General features: G+C 45.1%; 1 protein-coding gene across 1 annotated transcript in view; it reads right to left on the bottom strand.

Annotated features, from left to right (window-relative positions):
* The window catches only part of KCTD19 (potassium channel tetramerization domain containing 19), a 34,390-nt gene that overhangs the window by 8,754 nt on the left and 7,704 nt on the right, over nt 1-17,932 (bottom strand). Inside the window, exons 3-6 of the mRNA XM_010596728.2 lie at nt 4,983-5,133; nt 3,999-4,190; nt 2,690-2,821; nt 577-787 (exon numbers count right to left, since the gene is read on the bottom strand). Coding sequence (XP_010595030.2) covers nt 577-787; nt 2,690-2,821; nt 3,999-4,190; nt 4,983-5,133 — 686 coding nt within the window. The remainder of the gene's footprint in view (nt 1-576; nt 788-2,689; nt 2,822-3,998; nt 4,191-4,982; nt 5,134-17,932) is intronic.

Below are 17,932 nucleotides of genomic sequence, written 5' to 3'. Positions count from 1 at the left end.
AACACACTTCTACCTTTAAAGCTGGTACCGATGTGCTTTGTGACCCTAAGACAGCAGCTCCACTGTTCTGGACCTCAGTTCATCCTCTATAAAAGGGAACTGGGATCCATGCTCCTGCACTAGTAGAATATTTAGCACTCATCCCCCAAGGCAAGAGCCAGGAATCACCTCCTCCAGGAAGCCTGCCCCAGCTCTGGCCTCTGTACATTCAGGAAGCTCACCATGGGTGGGTATAGGAGGATCTGCATGCTCCACTAGCTTGGGGAGGGGTACTCAGCACCCTGAGGTCATGGCCCAGTCCTCTCAGACCTAGTGCAGGGTTAGAACCTGCAGAGATTGCAGAGAACAACAGAAATATGGGATAGTCCTTTGAACCTGGAGGATCCTCCCAACTCCATTGGCACCAGCCCTCTACCCTGAGGTCCAAATCTCGTGGTGGTGGTGGAGTGGCTAGAATAATGGGTTTACCCCAAGGACACTACTTCCATCTGGCTCATGGGAAAGGCTGGTCTTGGTCCCTAGGGAAATACACAGCCAGCCTGATGGGACCAAGCTGTTCTCTAAGGAGGGCCTTACTTGACGTGCTGGAAGAGGACTCCATTCCCCGTGATGTACAGTCTGCTTCCATCCAGTGTGCTCTCGATGCGCAGCTGTCCCAGCGCAGAGTCTGGGTACTTGACAAGCAGACCGAAGGCCATCACATACAGGGGCTTCGTGGACTCCAGGCCAGCTGTGCGACCCCCCTTCCCAGGGCTTGGGGGAGGGCAGGAGGTCCGGGAACAGCCACCTATGCCAAAGAAAGGGGGTGACTCCTAGACCCCCTATGGCTATAGCTGTAGTGGAAGTTTTGGTTCTTGCTTCCTACTGTTGCCCTGAATTAGTACTAAAGGGGCTTAGAGTGAGGTTATTCCCTTGCACAGCCCAAATCTGGATCTTTTCAAAATCAATATAATTTTTGCTTAGAGGTCAAATTATTTGGGGGTTGTTGAGGCAGAGGGGTTCATTCACTCTATCAGTATTTACTGTATCACTAAAATCTAAGTTTCAGTATACAGTCATCAGGCCTCAACCTCTGCAGGAATCTTCCTCAGGTCCAGGCTCTGTTCTAAATGTCCATGGGTAAAGACCAGCAACCCAGTGGAGAGCCCACTGTGTTATGGCCTTCCCAAACTCCCAGGCCCTATCATGGACCTTCCTGGGCAGACCTTCCCCCAGAGACATAGGATGTTGTGTGCCTTTAAGGCTGGGCATTTGGGTTGCTGGATTGTGGGCCAGGAGCTTTTTCTCCTGCAGTGGGCAGTGTCTCAGAATACAGTATCACAGCCTACCAGGCCCTGCTCCACAGAGACAGTGGACCAGCAGGCAAGCTGCTGATTTTCATGGATTACTTCCATTCCTCAGAGCAACCCGTCAAGGTGGGTAGTGTTACCCTCACTTCACAGATGAGGAAATTGTGCCCAAAGAGGCTAATTAAGCACCTTTCCCCAAACTGCAGAGGCATGGGCAGAGCTGGGATTGGAGGTCAGGTCTGTCCATCTCCAAGGATGCCAGAGCTGTTCCCCTTAGTGAGGGTGCTGTAAAAGAGGCAATTTGTGGCTGGGGGTTGATGCATGGCTTACAGAGTCCGTGTACAAACACAGTTCCATTTCATCTTCACACTGATCTTGTGGAGTAGGCACCACTCCACCCCCCTCACAATGACCCATGTTCTCAGAGGAACAGAAGCCACTGGGGGAGGGTTCTGAACTCACACCCCCTTAAGTGGATTGTAAGACCCTAGGACAGACACGTTGCAGGTCCAAATACGATAGGGGCTCCATTTCCCTGGGGAGGGGGCTGGGAGAGCTGAGCCTGGAGACAAGGAAAGGATGTTATCTAAGGTCCCATTCTGCCTGTTCCCAGGGGATAACTGTCTGCTGATGTGCAGGCGAGCTTCACATGTACGAGACCTTCCTATGCATTCTCAGAAGGAGGGCACGCTGAGAGAGCCAGTTCCCTGGACATGCACAGCAGCTCTGTGGATGTATGGGAGTTACGAAACGGACGATGAGAGGCAAACCAAACACTTGAGGGGAAGAGCAAGCTGGAATGTGGCAGGGCTGGGAGCACAAAAGCCCAGACCGAACTGGGGTCAGGAAGTGCCAGGAACAGAGGCCCAACAGCCAGAGGTTGCAGGGTGTGGGGACAAGGGAATTTGGGGGTGGGGTGGCATAACTGAAGCACTAGTGGGGAATTTGCGGAGCATCCCCATGCCTTCCAGCTGTGCCTGGAAGAGGAGGGATGGGAGGGACTGGTAGGTGCTGCCAGCCCCCAGTTGTCTCCTTCATGAGCAAGGCAGACCACCTGTGCCCTGGGAAGCCTGTCCTCGGGCTCAGCCTCCCACCTCAGGACATTCCCACCTGGTTTCCCACCCAGGCTGGCCTCCTGCTGCTCCAGGCTGGGCTGGGCTCCCCACAGCCCCAGTGGGTTGCTAGCCACCCACCCTCAATGGGGAGGCTGTGCAGAGATAGGGCACAAAGGGCTCCAGGCTGAAATTCATCTTCCAGGGTTCTAATTCAGCCAAAACACTAGTTTCTCTTATAGCTACTCAAAGCCCAAAGTGGTGGTGGGAAGGGAGATGTTTGTCCTTGGTTTTTTCATCTCAAGCCCAGCCTACCTCAGAACGTCAAGATTCCCCTGGGGGACGTACCCATATTCATCCTGTACAGCCTTATGGCTTCAGTGAGCTCAGGGATTTCCAGAATTTCCACTTCTGCTTCTAATACATCTATGTTGGAGAAATTATCTGGTAGTAAAATCTTCTGCGAGCGGAGAAAATTCACTTGAAAGGCAAAAGGAAACAAAATGAGTTAAGGAGGTTATCTCTAATTTAACTGTAGGTCCAGGCTTCTACCAGGTTTTTGATGCTGCAACTTATCTTAGGCTCCCCTTGTTCTGAAACAATTTCTAAACACACCTGGTTAGATTAGCTTTAGAGTCTGTGGTTTTCAAGGTGTAAGACCCCAAATTACTTTGTTTTCCTGTGTCTGAGTCCATGGGTGTGGCCCTGAGACTTACTTTGTGGGCCTTGACCACCCAAGAGCAGGTCATTCCAAAAGAGGCAGCTGTCTTGCTGCCTAGAGAGGAGGGGACTGGCCAGACCTGGGCTGGCAGGTGGCACTTGCAGTTTGTCCCTGCCTGGATTGCAGTGTGTGAGGCAGGAATGGAGCCAATGCTAACATCCTGCGTGAATCAGCTTGGAGATTCAGAAGCACATCATGGACAACTTTCTAGATGACTATGAACATGAATGGCTGGGGTTCCAGGCATTTGGGCCCTTAGTGCAACTTGAGAGTTGACTGCATCTAGGCAGCAGCAGCATCTTAGAATCAGGAGTCATTTAGTTCATATCCCCATTGAGGCTCTTCCTCGGGCAGTCAGTGAGGGGAGGAAGGCTGCCTCTGTCCAGGGTCCACGTTCTCATTCCTCCTTAGGTCACTAGCTCCAGGGGGAAAATTGTACAGTGATTCTGGGGAAACTGCCACCTTTCAGAGCCCTCCTTTTCTCTTACTCTGAGTTTAGTGGAAGCGTGAGCAGATAAAGACCATCCTTTGAAACAGCCGTATTTTGTCACTTTATGGTGAGAGAAACTGAGGCCTGAAGCCCACTTGGGTCCATACGGCAGAAGAGAAGTTGACTTTGGAGCCCAGCTCAGGGCCCTGCCCTTTGTACTAACTCCTGAGGTCCCTCAGGTAGTTTCCAGTGCCCCTTTATTCCTAGGCTATTCCAAACTAAACAGGGAGGTAAGATAGCCTTGAGGTTATTGGGAGCCATGCTGGGCATCTACTTGGCTCCTAGAAGGCTCTGGCACACCTCCATCATCTCTGCCCAGGGAGGCTCTTGAGGCCCTGAGCACAAGCTGGGCCTCTGTGGGGTCTGGGGTGGAGATGGGGGATGGGAAGGGGTGGGTGGGCCCTATCTTTCCACTGCCCCCTCCCACCCCAGAACAGGGCAATCACCAATGAAGCGGAACTCGCTGCACTCGCACTCAATCAGGGCCACAGTCTCAGCCAGCCACAGCAGGTTGTCTTCAGTCACCAGGCTCGGATACTTGGCCACCAGGTTGAGGGGCAGGAAGCAATAGTGCACTTCCTCTTCTGTGTCTAACAGTGGTGTGTCCATGAGTCCCAAAGGTGCCTTATCATGTAGGCCTGGAGAAGAATGTGCAGGCCGGTGTTACCACCTCCCAGAGGCCAGGGCTCTGAGTCTAGCAGGGCTTCAATAACACAGGGGCTCCAGAGGAAACTGAGACATCACCCAGGAGATGATCCCTGCCAGGCATCTCCTTTTTCTCTCTCTCTTCAAATGTAGGTTTGGCAGGAGTGTGCTGCTGAGGAGGGGCATGGAGATCTATTTTTTCTATAGACAGTGAAAGATAGTGGGACATATTGTGACATTTTGGCTTATGTACCCAAAGTCATTAAATTCATATTGGTTACCCATATAGCTCTTTCTAATTTGTCAAACTAACCACTGTGATCTGCAGATGAAATAGATGTTTTTGACTCTACTGGAAGCTCAAAACCCATCAATAATAATGAATGCCTGCTCTGGTGTCCCAGATAGGCTAATCTATGCTGCAAGGCCCCATCAGACAGGGATCATTTGGGGACTTGCCTTGTGTGATGGTGAGAGATGACTTGAAAGGGTGGTGGAATTCTCTGACTTCTTGGAGGGGGCGGAGGGCAGCCCAGCCTTGCCCACACAAAGTCAGTATGCAGAGCAACCAATGTGGAGGAGGATGTCTAGTTCCAGTGGGCAAGCAGCCATGGAGAGGGTACATGACAGGGTACAAGATCAAAGGAGATGGGAGAGAGGTCGATGGATCATCCAGGAATCACCCAGAAATCAAGGTGCTCTCTGGATGAGAACCGTTCTGTTAGGGCAAGGAGAAAGGAAGCTGGCATGAGTTTCAAGAAGATCCAGCTTGTCCCTGGCTGTACCTGTGAAGGCTGGGCTTTTTATAGGAAATTCTGAGGGTTTGCTGATACATTTCCACGTTCGCCAGTAGTTCAAAGATGCTCTCTCAGCAACAGGTGTGTCTGCAGGCCGCACACGTAGATGGTGTTTTCCTTCCTTCAGATTATCTAGAGTCTGTTAGATAAAGAAGGTTATTGCCTTGAAAATTCTAAGCTAAGTAACTAGTAGTTCTAGGATGAAATACCAGGAAAATAGTATGTGACTTACTTTGGTAAAGTGTCTTGAAATAAATTGAGTCAATTACAAAAAAATGTAAAAAATTAGGTCTGTAAGATGACATGCTGATAATTCTCAAAATCCTAATGACTATTTCTCTTCTGGTTGTTTTTATTGTGGTAAAATATACACAAGTTAAAATTTGCCATTTTAACCCTTTACAATCCAGTGGCATTAATCAAGCCTGTAATGTTGTGCAAACATCACCGCTATTTGTTTCCGAAAATTTTTCATCACCCCAAGCAGAAGCTCTACTCAGTAAGCAATAACTTACCATTCCCAACCCATGGTCTCTACACATTTGCCTAGTCTGGATATTCGTATAAATGGGATCATATAATACATGGCCTTTTGTGCCTGATTTATATCACTCAGCATAATGTTTTCCAGGTTCATTCATGTTGTAGCATGTATCAGAACTTCATTCCTTTTTATGGAGGAATAACATTCCATTGTATAGATATACCACATTTGATTTATTCATTCATCTGTTGATGGACACTTGAGGTTTTTCCATCTTTTTGGCTATTGTGAATAATGCTGCAATGAACATTGGTGTGTAAGCATCTGTATGAGTCCCTGCTTTCAGGTCTTTTGAGTATGTATCTTGGAGTGGAATTGCTGGGTCATATAGTAATTTTTTTTTTATAGTAATTCTATGTTTAACTTTTTAAGGAACTGCCAAACTGTTTTTCACAGTGGTTGTACCATTTTACATTTCTACCAGTAATGGTCTTCTGATTTCTTAAATAATTTTTTTTGGTTATAATGTCATGTTGAGTAATAGTTATTTATCTTGTATCTTACATAATCCGAAGAGCAATCATTAAAAACTTGATTGTTTTCTGCTATCATTTCCCCTCAAGAATTCAAAAACCTTTCTTGACTTGTTAGTATTGTTGTGACCTGCTTATTGCGTTCATCCCAATCCTGGAAAGTGGTCTAAGTAGGGAAATGGGAGTGTAATAAAAGTGTCTTACATTGGCACAGGGTTGCACAATTTTCAAAGCATGTTTGCATGATTATCTCATTTACCCTCACACAACTCTGTGAGATAGATGTGGTGAGTGTTTGCATTCCCATTTTACTGATGAGGTGGTTGAGGTCAGAGGGTCTGTGACTTGCACAAGTAGTCTTTCACCTCTAAGTCTCAGGCTCAAAGGAGCAGGTGTCCAGGGTGGGCTGAGGCTGAAGTGGAGCACCCCAACTAGGCAGGCTGCAGCCCATGGCAGAGGGGGCTGGAGTTCTTCATGCCGTCCTCACTTGGGGACACGTCTTCCCTTCAAAAGTCCTGTTGAAGGGCAAAGTACCATAATATCGAGCCAGTTTTTTCTGGTTCCTATTCTAGAAGAGGAGCCCTGGTGGCACAGTGGTTAAGCATTCGGCCGCTAACCAAAAGGTCTGCAGTTCGAATCTATCAGCCACTCTTTGGATACCCTATGCGGTAGTTCTAGTCTGTCCTATAGGGCCACTGTGAGTCCGAATCGACTCGATGGCAAAGGGTTTTTTTTTTTTTCCTAGAAGAAAATTTTTTTTTCCCAAGAAAGTTTTGGAGATAGCAGTCAACATGGTCTTTTAAAGTCACCATACGACCAACTTCCTGCTCTAAGAGTCTTGTAATAAACAGAACACCTCATACCAGTATGAAACTGATGAAAGAACCTGCTTCTAACTCCTAGCTACATAAATGAAGCCCTTGTCAAACTGCCTATAGAAATCGAGGGCTATGAGAAGAGCCCTCTGGTGGCCGTAGCTGTAACCTGCAGCCACATAATGCTCAAGCTCTGCAAAAGAGGGTGGACTAGAGTAGGACAACCTTCCCCCCTTACGGAATCTAGTGGACTCTTGGAAGGACTAGGCAACGGAGGAGGGGGACACTTTCTGGGGACAGTGAGCAGTGGGGGAGAACAGGGTGTGTGTGAGACACTGGAAGACAGTCCGTCTTTTATTCATTTGAGAAATATTTGTTGTGTCACCAGGGCCACTATCAGACACGGTGCATGGACTCGAGGAGCACGCAGCTTGGGGGAAAAGAAAGACACGAAAGCAAATAATTTACAATATTCTGAGATAAAAGCAGTGTCTGTTATGGAGTTTCTGGGCCTCCAGGAACCCCGGGGCTTCTTTCCACAACCTTAGAAGGGAAACCCAGCTTCCTTTTTCCTCTTTGCTGAGGATTGCATGCAACTTTAGCTTCTATGCCAAGCTGTTAGCAAGCCTTGAGTTTCACTTTTTTTTCCTTGCTTTTTCTGTTATTGATTTCTACTTTTATGGCTTTATGGTCAGAAAAGATGCTTTGTAATATTTCATTGCTTTGGATTCTGTTAAGGTTTGCTTTATGGCCTAATATGTGGTCTATTCTGGAGAATGTTCCATGTGTGTTGGAAAAGAAAGTATACTTGGCTGCTGTTGGGTGGAGTATTCTGTGTATGTCTATGAGGTCAAGTTGGTTGATTGTAGCATTTAGATCTTTATTGAGCTTCTTTCTGGATGTTCTGTCCTTCTCCAAAAGTGGTGTGTTGAAGTCTCCTACTATAATTGTGAAGCTTTCTATCTCTCTTTTCAATTCTGTCAGAGTTTGTTTTATGTAATTTGGAGCCCTGTTGGATACGTAAATAATTAATATGGTTATGTCCTTCTGGTGTACCAACCTTTTAATGCTCATATAGTGTCCTTCCGTACCCTTTGTGGTGGATTTTACTTTAAAGTCTATTTTGGCAGAAATTAATATAGCCACTCCTGCTGTTTTTTGATGGTTGTTTGCTTAATATTTTTTTTTCCATCTTTTAAGTTTAGTTTGTGTCTTTAAGACTAAGATGTGTCTCTTGTAGGCAGCATATGGATGGATCATGTTTCTTTTAATCCATTCTGCCACTCTGTTTCTTTATTGGTGCATTTAGTCAATTTATATTCAGCATAATTATTGATAGGTATGAGATTAGTGCTGTCATTTTGATGCCTTTTTGTGTGCATGTGTTGTTGACAGTTTTTTTTGTTCCACTTAATTTTCTGTGCTGAGTCGTTTTTCTTCATGTATTTTCTTTCCGTCTTTTTCATTGTTGTTGATTTTTGTTATTTGCTGAGTCTTTATGTTTTTCTTGTTTTTTATTTTGGTGTGTAGGATTGTTAGTTTCATTTGTGGTAACCTTAATATTTACCTCTATTTTTCTAAGGTTAAACCAATCTTTTATTTCTTTATATCACCTTGACCTTCTCTCCATATGAAAGATTTATGACTACATTTTTTAGTCCCTCTTTTTCCTTTTAATGTTGTCATCTTTTACATAATGACATCTATGTTTCCCTGTTTTCAGAGTTTTAGCTTTGATTTATTTTTGTGATTTCCCTATCTGGGTTGATATCTGGTTTCTTTGCCCTGTGTTCTAGTCTCAGGTTGTTATCTGATGTTATTGATTTTCTAACCGGAGGACTCCCTTTAGTATTTCCTATAATTTTGGTTTGGTTTTTGCAAATTCCCTGAACTTCTGTTTATTTGGAAATGTCCCAATTCGCCATCATATTTTCGAAGCAGTTTTGCTGGATACGTAATTCTTGGCTGGCAATTTTTTTCTTTCAAGGTTTTATATATGTCATCCCATTGCTTTCTTGCCTGCATGGTTTCTTCTGAGTAGTCAGAGCTTACTCTTTTTGATTCTCCTTTGTAGGTGACTTTTCGTTTATCCCTAGCCACTCTTAAAATTCTCTCTTTATCTTTGGTTTTGGCAAGTTTGATTATGTCTTGGTGACTTTCTTTTGGGATCTACCTTGTATGGGGTTCGACGAGCATCTTGGATAGATATCTTCTCATCTTTCACAATATCAGGAACGTTTTCTGCCAACAAATCTTCGACAATTCTCTCTGTATTTTCTGTTACCCCCCCCCCCGCCGTGTTCTAGTACTCCAATCACTTGTAGGTTATTCCACTTGATAGAGTCTACATAATTCTTAGGTTTTCTTCATTTTTAAAAACTCTTTTATCTGATTTTTCCTCAAATGTGTTGGTGTCAAGTGCTTTATCTTTAGTCTCCTATGACTTTCTATTGAGTTGTCTAATTCTGAAATTTTCTAGCTAATCTTCTGGATTTCTGTTTGCTGTCTGTGGATTCTTGCAGCCTGTTAAGTTTGTCATTATGCTCTTCTCTAATTTTAAGTTCCTCTGTTGCTTTGTCTGTGTGCTGCTTGTTTTTTTCTGCATTTTGCCCGATTTTCTTCCTGATCTCTTGAAGAGTTCTGTATATTAATCTTTTGTATTCTACCTCTGGTAATTCCATGAAATTATCTTCATCCAGAAGATTTCTTGATTCTTTGTTTTGGGAGCTTGCTGAAGCCATCATGGTTTGCCTCTTTGCATGATTTGATATTGACTGTTGTCTCCAAGTCATCAATAAGTTATTCTATTTATTTTATGTTTGCTTACTGTGTCCTAGCTTCTTGTTTTGTTTTGATACACCCAAATAGGCTGCTTATGTGAGATAATTTTATTATTGGCACTGTCGAAACCCTAACATCCTGTCACCAGGTGGTTAGAGTTGTTACTAGGTATGTGAGCCCAGGAGTTCATTTACTTTTCTTGTATGGATTCAGCTAAGGTATCCAGGTGGTCAGTCAGTATCCTGGTAGTGTGGTGCAGGCTCTCACCTACAATCCTAGAAGGGCAGGGGTGATTGGTGTAGGCACAGGTATCTGGCTGCAGTAGGGGGTCACGCACTGAGCAAGACAGGAGGCTGACGGCTGCTCCTGAGTATCTGAGAGGAAAGTGTGTCCCTGTTCCCTAGAGTGCATAGGTAGGTGGGTTTTGCAGCTGGACTATGGGCACCCGATGCTGTTGGCTGTAAGGACTGGGAGGCACCACTTACTTTTGGACCCCTGTTGTGGGTGGCTAGGTGGCATGGGTGGAGCCACCAGTCCTCAGGCCCCTGATGCGGGTAGGTGAGGACCCTGCCTATTACGTCGTGAACCTACCTCTCCACTGTATGGCTGATACCACTGAGGTTAGACTGCAGGTATATACCCTGTTGTACTGTGCAAATGAGGGCAGTTGTGATGGGCTCACACAGGTCTATGCAGGGGTGAAAGGCATTCAAAGTCCATGGACCTCTTATGCCTGTGCCTAGACAAAGGAGCTGTTTCTGCCCCAAGTTCCCAGCTTAGGGGAACTGGCAGATTCTTTTTTCCCCTGTTTGTTAATTTGTTCCCTCTTCAAGGCTGGGAGAATGGCTCAGGATGAGCAATGGCTCCTACTTCTGGCCCAGGGGACATGGCAGTCTGTAAAGCTGACTCAGACCCGGTGTAGAGTGGAAAGGGGGCAGGTAAACGGGAGAGAGGTTTTTCCAAAGGGGTGTTTTTTTTTAATCCACATGGTAGATTAGACGCATGTACTTATCTTTTGCCGCTCGAGTGCCGCTTTTCTCTGATTCTGGAAGCACGAGTGGACTCTCACTGCTCGGTCTCTTCTGTTGTGGAAAATGCGACCCGAATGCCACTGTCTGCCTTACCACACTTGCACCAGCGGATCCAGCCTGTGGGGTGCCAGTTCCCTTGGGGCCAGATCTGGCAACTCCTCGCTGCTTCTGAACTGTCTCTCCCTCCCCCTACTGCTCAGTCCAATTCCTCAACTTTCCCTTTGATGTTCAGGGCTCCTAGATTGTCATATATAATTGATTCACTTGTTTTTTGGAGTCTTTGTTGTAAGAGGGACCACAGGAAGCATCTGACTACTCCACCATCTTGGTCCCACCCCTCCTGTTAGCAATCTTGAAGAGGGAAATTGGCAAGAGATGGGTTTCTGGATGAAGCAGTAGTTGGTATTTGCCAAAGAAGAATAACAACAAGGTGTCAGGAAGGTGACTGAGAGGCTGGCACAGATTCTGCACCAGTGGGTTGGCAGGCTTACTGAGTTACAGGAAGGATAATAACCTGGCAGTATTTGTGCTCAGAGGAGGAACAAAGTAAGAAGGAGGCGGCGGCCGGGCAGAACATGGGGGAGGGTGAGTGTCTTGAATATGGCCTTGTTAAAGGTGCTTTGGGTTGAGGGAGTGAGGTGATGTGAGATGAAGCTAGAGCAGTAGTAAACAACGGCCAGAGAGCACAGGGCTTTGAAAGTGAGACAGAGGAGTTTTTTTTTTTTTTAATTTTTTATTGTGCTTTAAGTGAAAGTTTACAAATCAAGTCAGTCTCTCATACAAAAATTTGTATACACCTTGCTATATACTCCTAGTTGCTCTCCTCCTAATGAGACAGCACACTCCTTCTTTCCACCCTGTATTTCCATATCCATTCAGCCAGCTTCTGCCCTCTTCTGCCTTCTCATCTCCCCTCCAGACAGGAGCTGCCCCATAGTTGAGGCAGAGGAATTTTGATATATCCTATGGTTAAGGGAAGTCACTGAAGCATTTAAAGCAGGGACAACTTAAAAAAATAACCAAACCAGTTATTGTTGAGTCAATTCCCACTCATGATGACCCCATGTGTGTCAGAGTAGGACTGTACTCCATAGAGTTTTTAATGGCTGATTTTTCAGAAGTAGATTGCCAGGACTTTCTTCCAAGGTGCCTCTAGGTAGACTGGAACCACTAACCTTTTGGTTAGCAGCTGAGCTCTTAACTAGTTGTGCCACTCAGGAATGATTATTTGAATGTTATTCACACCATCTCCACCCCATCAGCCACCAAATCTTATGACTCCATCCCTTTCCTCTCTACTCCATCCTCTCTCCTTTCCCTTGCCCCAGCCCTGGCCCTCTTGCCCCCAAGTCCCTGCACAGTGATCTTTCAAATATGCAAATAAGTTCAAATCATTCCCTAGTTTAAAAAGCTTCGGTTCTCCCTATCGCCTACAGAATCAAGTCCAAACTCTCCCTGGCATTGCATGTAAAGTCCTTCATAATCAATGGAGGCAGCAGGGTATACATGAAAAGCACAAGGGTCTTGAACTCAGGCAGGGTTTGAATCCTGACTTTGTCACTTCAGAGCTAACATTTATTGCCCAGTGTCTTGGTCATCTAGTGCTGCTATAACAGAAATACCACAAGTGGATGGCTTTAACAAAGAAACTTTATTTCCTCACAGTAAAGTAGGCTAAAAGTGCAAATTCAGGGTGTCAGCTCCAGGCAAAAGCTTTCTCTCTCTGTTGGCCTTCTCATCAATCTTCTCCCGGACTGGGAACTTCACACACAGGGGCCATGGAGTCTAAAGGATGTGTTCTGCTCCCAGCACTGCTTTCTTGGTGGTATGAGGTCCCCCTGTCTCTCTGCTTGCTTCTCTCTTTTATATCTCAAGAGATTGCCTCAAGACACAATCCAATCTTGTAGATTGAGTCCTGCCTTACCAACACAAATGCCATCCATCTCCCTTATTAACATCATAGAGGCAGGATTTACAACATAGAGGAAAATCACACAATACCAGGAATCATGGCCCAGCCCAATTGATACACACATTTTTGGGGGGACATAATTCAATCCATGACACCCAGGCACTTTTAAGCTGAATCCTCCTAACATCCCCTGCTCACCAAGTAGGCTTTGCTAGTTCCCTTTTACAGTTGGAAAATAAGGCACAGGGAGAGATGGGGCACTCAGTGTCCCAATAAGTGGAGATGCTGGGAATGGAATTCAGGACTCTAGAGCCCATGCACCTAATCATTGCTTCATGCTTCTCCCACTTGCCTGCTGGCTCACATGCTCACATCACTTAACCTCTCCAAGACTCAGGCTCATGAAAGTGTTGTTAGCTGCTGTCATGGCGACCCATGCGCAACGGAAGGAAAATGCTGCCTGTTCCTGTGCCATCCCCATGATTGGTTGCAGATCAGACCATTGTGATCCACAGGGTTTTCATTGGAAAGATAGTAAAATCTGGAAGGTGTTGTAAGAATTAAAGGAAATATTATAAATGTTAATTTCCTTTCTCTTAGTGGTTGGATCCCAAGCTATCTTTCCAGCCTTATCTCCTACCATTCTCTCCCCCATCCACACCCGTATCATCGGTGACATTAAGCTCTTTGATGTATTCTTAACTTCCACCCAGAATACTCCTCTCCTTCCTTCTCTGCCTGGAGTATCCCCCAGCTAGAGTTATCCTCCCCCTTTGCTCCCACAGAAATCTGCACACTTCTCTATTGGGGCCTCTGGCTTAGTTTCAGGCCTGTCCTCCTCCTCATCCCCATTGAGGCTCCTGGGGGGAGTGGCTGGTTCAATGCATCCCAGCCCCTAGTCTAGACCTAGCACACAGTAAGTGCTCAGTACTGCTGTATTAAATGAAAGAATGCATGAAAATGGAAGTCTGGAGGGCTGAGGCTGCTGGGAAGAAAAGCAAAGAGAGGCATAGAGGGAGCCCAAGGAGTGCTGGAAGAGAAGCTGAGAAAGATGCTAAGTTTAAAACCATGGGAAAAGCCAAGCACAGGATAACAATGGGCAGAGCCAAGAGTTTAGAGGGCAGTGAAGAGAGTGATTCTAGCTTGGGACCTGGGACCCAGAGGGAAGAGCTAAGGTGGAGAGAGACAGACACAAAGGCAGTTAGGGAGACAGGATCACAAGAAGAAAGGGCTCAGCTTGGGTCCAGTTGGTGATGGACAGAAGACATTGGGTGAAGTTGCAGGAAAAAACAGTGAAACTAGGGAGAGCCTGGAAGAGACAGCATATCATTCCAAGCCAATAGTAAGCTAACTGCATCACAGGAACTTGAACTTGCCGCTTACATTACCTATACATTCAACCACGAGATTCTGTCTTAGTGGAGAAAACTGTGGTGCCCTGGAACAACCCTAAAGTGACCATTTGGGAGACGGCAAGTCGGGGGAGGGCAATCCTCACCCAGAAGAACAGTCTGTTTGTGGATGATCCATGATGCCTGGTTTGAAGGGACCTGGTGTGTCCTTGGGGGTGGGTCAGCAATGACAGTCCAAGTAGCTTAAGAGGAGATGTGCTAGTTGAGGGCAGAATGATCTGTTTCGTGGAAATAAAATCTCCATTTCCTGCTGCTTCCACTAATGCAGAGTGTGAGCAGTACCATTTTCCCCCAGAAAGGTATGTTTGACCAATCTTTAAAAATAAAAAATAAGACATATAAATCTACAAGCAATATGGCAATTCCTGCCAGTCAAGTCATGCTGTTCCAAGTCATCAGTTGTGTACTAGGTCTGGGAGCCTTAATGAGGTTGTTTTCTGAGCTCTCTCATCCAATGCTTGTTCTGACTTCCAGAAATACAAGGTCTTCACTCACAGGAAGCCATCTGGGTGTGTAAAAATTCACAGAGAGCATCCCTGGCTCCCTCACCCTGCTTTCTTGTTCTCGAGAGCACCTATTTATTTATTTATGGTATGCCTGTCTCCCCTAATAGATATAACCTCCAAGAGGGCAAGGACCTTGCCTGTTTTATTCTCTGCTAAATTTGCAGCACCCTGTGGATCTCAATACATTTTTGTTGCATGCATGAATGAATGAATGAAGAGCACCCCAGAAAGTCTGAGCTTCCAGTTGCTGACTGCTGACTGTTGTAAAAATATATACAAAACAACATTTGCCAATGCTGTGACTGTTTTTTTATGAGCAGACTTCAATTCCTCTTCTATCTGCCTGAATATTACTTCTAGAACTTTGTATATGTTAGGACTCAGAAAGTTATTAGCAGGTGGGTTTCTTTAGGGAAATACAGACCTGAGTTCAGATGGCTAAATGCTAGAACGAGAACAACTAATGTTGCTTTTGGCCTAGACAGTGGTGAAAAAATATGTTGATGAGAAGCAATGTAAGCCTGAAGGTGCGGAGGCATTGTGTGTATGGCTGCCAAAAGATAGCTGACAAATGCACTCTGCTGGCAGAACTTTGGAGCACTGGGACTTAATGGAGGTTTTCCAAAGCAGCAGCAGTTCTCAGGGATGCCTTATGCTCTGGATGTGGGCCGTTCCAGGGACAGATTACCCAATAAGCAAGGTATGCAGGGGCTTACTTGTGTTTACTTACTCATCTGTGCTGCACAATTTCACATGGCTTTCAAATGAAATTGTGCACTACAGATTAGTAAGTAAATACAAGTAAGCCCCTGCATACCTTGCTTACTGGTTAATCTACTCCTGGGGCTGTTGGAAGGGATGTGATGGCAAAGGAGCTTGGGGAGCTTGCAAATACCAACTGTCTTATAAAGACAAGGAGGCTGATGACCATCACTTTGAAGATCAAGTGAAGTGAGCCTAGTAGAAAAAAAGGATGTGCAGACAGCTATTACCAACCAAAGAAACCAAATAAGACACAGTTGTTGGCACCTCAAGCTTGCCCTCCAATTGCCCACTCCAGTCCCCCAACTCTGCAGAGGTCAGAGGTAGATTCAGTCTTCACATGCCATCTTGGGTACCTGATTCAACATTTTCTCAGCACATGTTTATTAAATACCTGTTACAGGTTGAGCATTGGGAGAGGTACTTAGGATGCAAACATGAAAAGAACACAGTCCGATGAGAGAGAAATAATATGAACACATGATCCCAGCAGAGTCAGCAATGATATAATAGAGGAATTTCCTCTGTTATGAGTGCAGAGAGATGAAAACTCTGCCTGGAAATGTCAGACAAAGTTTCCCATGGGTCACATTTGGGTTAAATCTTGAAGGGGGAACATTTGAGGGAGCAGTAACAGCAACCAAAAAGGTGTGGAGAAAGAGCATTGTTGCGGTGCTTAGGGACATGGCTGAAGTTGAGAGAAAGAATGTGCACACATGTGCATGCAGGTGTGTGTATATGTTGGGATATGAGCCAGGAAATGCAGATGGGCTGAACTGTAAGGAGCCCTGATGCCAAGTCAAGGGGTTTACATTTGAGTTGTCCACTTACCCATACCCACAGATAAGCTATGTTGTTGGTATAAATATCTACAGTGTATGTGATAAACCTTGCTTTCCAAGATCACAGTTGTAATCTGTTCTCACATCATGAGTAATAGGAAATATGAGACTGCTACTGGTTTATTTTCTTAAAAGCATCATTTGTGTGATCAACATAAAATCTCCCTGGTTCCCTTGAGCACAAGGAATGCAGGCGTATTTGGGTTGCTTGCTGGCAGAAGGATGCTCACGAGTCTAACAACTTAAGGTTTCAAACTTGGAAGTCCCCAGAAGGCAATGAAAAATAAAACACAAGTAGCATGTTTTGTCAAGATACCATGTCCTCAGTAGACTTCAAAATAAAAAAAAAAAACCTCAAGCCCATTGCCACTGAGTTGATTCCGATTCACAGCGACCCTATATGGCAGAGTAAAACTGCTCCATAGGGTTCCTAAGGAGCAGCTGGTGGATTTGAACTGCTGATCTTTTAGTTAGCTCTTAACCACTACGCCACCAAGGGGTAGGTAAAAGGGAATCGATAGTCTGCCATGTATCTTGAGCCTTCATGAGTGACCTTGAAGGGCTATTTCACACTCTGCAGTGGTAGCTGTGACTCCCAACCAGGTTGAGAGCTGTGAAAGGCCTGGAGCAGTTCACATACAGCTAAAGGGACCTTCTGAAATTACACAGAAAGTTCTAGGAAGCACTGAGAAATTAACATACAGATCTATAATGACTGCTCGGTATTTCCTCTATCAACAATATATGACATCCCAAAACATCTGGGGATACAGCATTACATACCAGCTTTGATGACTCCCAAATTTACATCTCTAGAACTGACTGCTCCCACTAATTCCAGACCTGTACATCCAGCTGCCTCCTTGGCATTTCTACCTGGATGTCAAATAGCACCCTTTATATTACCTACCAAAACTTAACACATTCAGAACTTAACTCCTGGTTTTTCCCCCTAAATCTATAAACATGGCATCAGGATTGGTGATGCTGATATGCAGATGACGCAGTCTTGCTTGCTGAAAGTGAAGAGGACTTAAAACTCTTACCGATGAAGATCAAAGACTACAGCCTTCAATATGGATTACACCTCAACATAAACAAAACAAAGTCCTCACAACTGGACCAATAAACAACATCATGATAAATGAAGAAAATATTGAAGTTGTCAAGGATTTAATTTTACTTTGATATACAATCAGTGCCCATGGAAGAAGCAGTCAAGAAATCAAACGCTGTATTGCATTGGGGAAGTCCACTGCAAAAGACCTCTAAAGTGTTAAAAAGCAAAGACGTCACTTTGAGGACTAAGGTGAACCTGACCCAAGGGATGGGGTTTTCAATCACCTCATATGCGTGTGAAAGCTGGACAATGAATAAGGAAGACTGAAGAAGAGTTGGTGCCTCTGAATTATGGTGTTGCTGAAGAATATTGGATATACCATGGACTGCCAGAAGAATGAACAAGTGTGTCTTAGAAGTACAGCCAGAGTGTACCTTAGAAGCAAGGATGGTGAGACTTCATCTTATGTACTTTGGACTTGATGAAAGACATTATGCTTGGTAAGATGGAGGGTCAGTGAAAAAGAGAAAGACCCTCAAATGAGATGGATTGATACAATGGGCTGAAATATAGCAACGACTGTGAGGATGGCACAGGACTGGGCGGTGTTTTGTTCTGTTGTACATAGGGTCACTATGGGTCAGAACCAACCCCATAACACCTAAAACAGTGACACATCCAGTTGCTTCCTTGCCATTTCCACCTGGATGTCAAATAACACACTTCGTATTGCCTCCCAAAACTTAACATGTTCAGAGCTTAACTCTTCATTTTTCCCCCAAGCCTATAAGCCCTCAGAA

The sequence above is a fragment of the Loxodonta africana genome, chromosome 21, assembly GCF_030014295.1.
Source record: "Loxodonta africana isolate mLoxAfr1 chromosome 21, mLoxAfr1.hap2, whole genome shotgun sequence".
NCBI lineage: Eukaryota > Metazoa > Chordata > Mammalia > Proboscidea > Elephantidae > Loxodonta > Loxodonta africana.
This window is presented reverse-complemented; position numbering and strand designations above follow the sequence as displayed.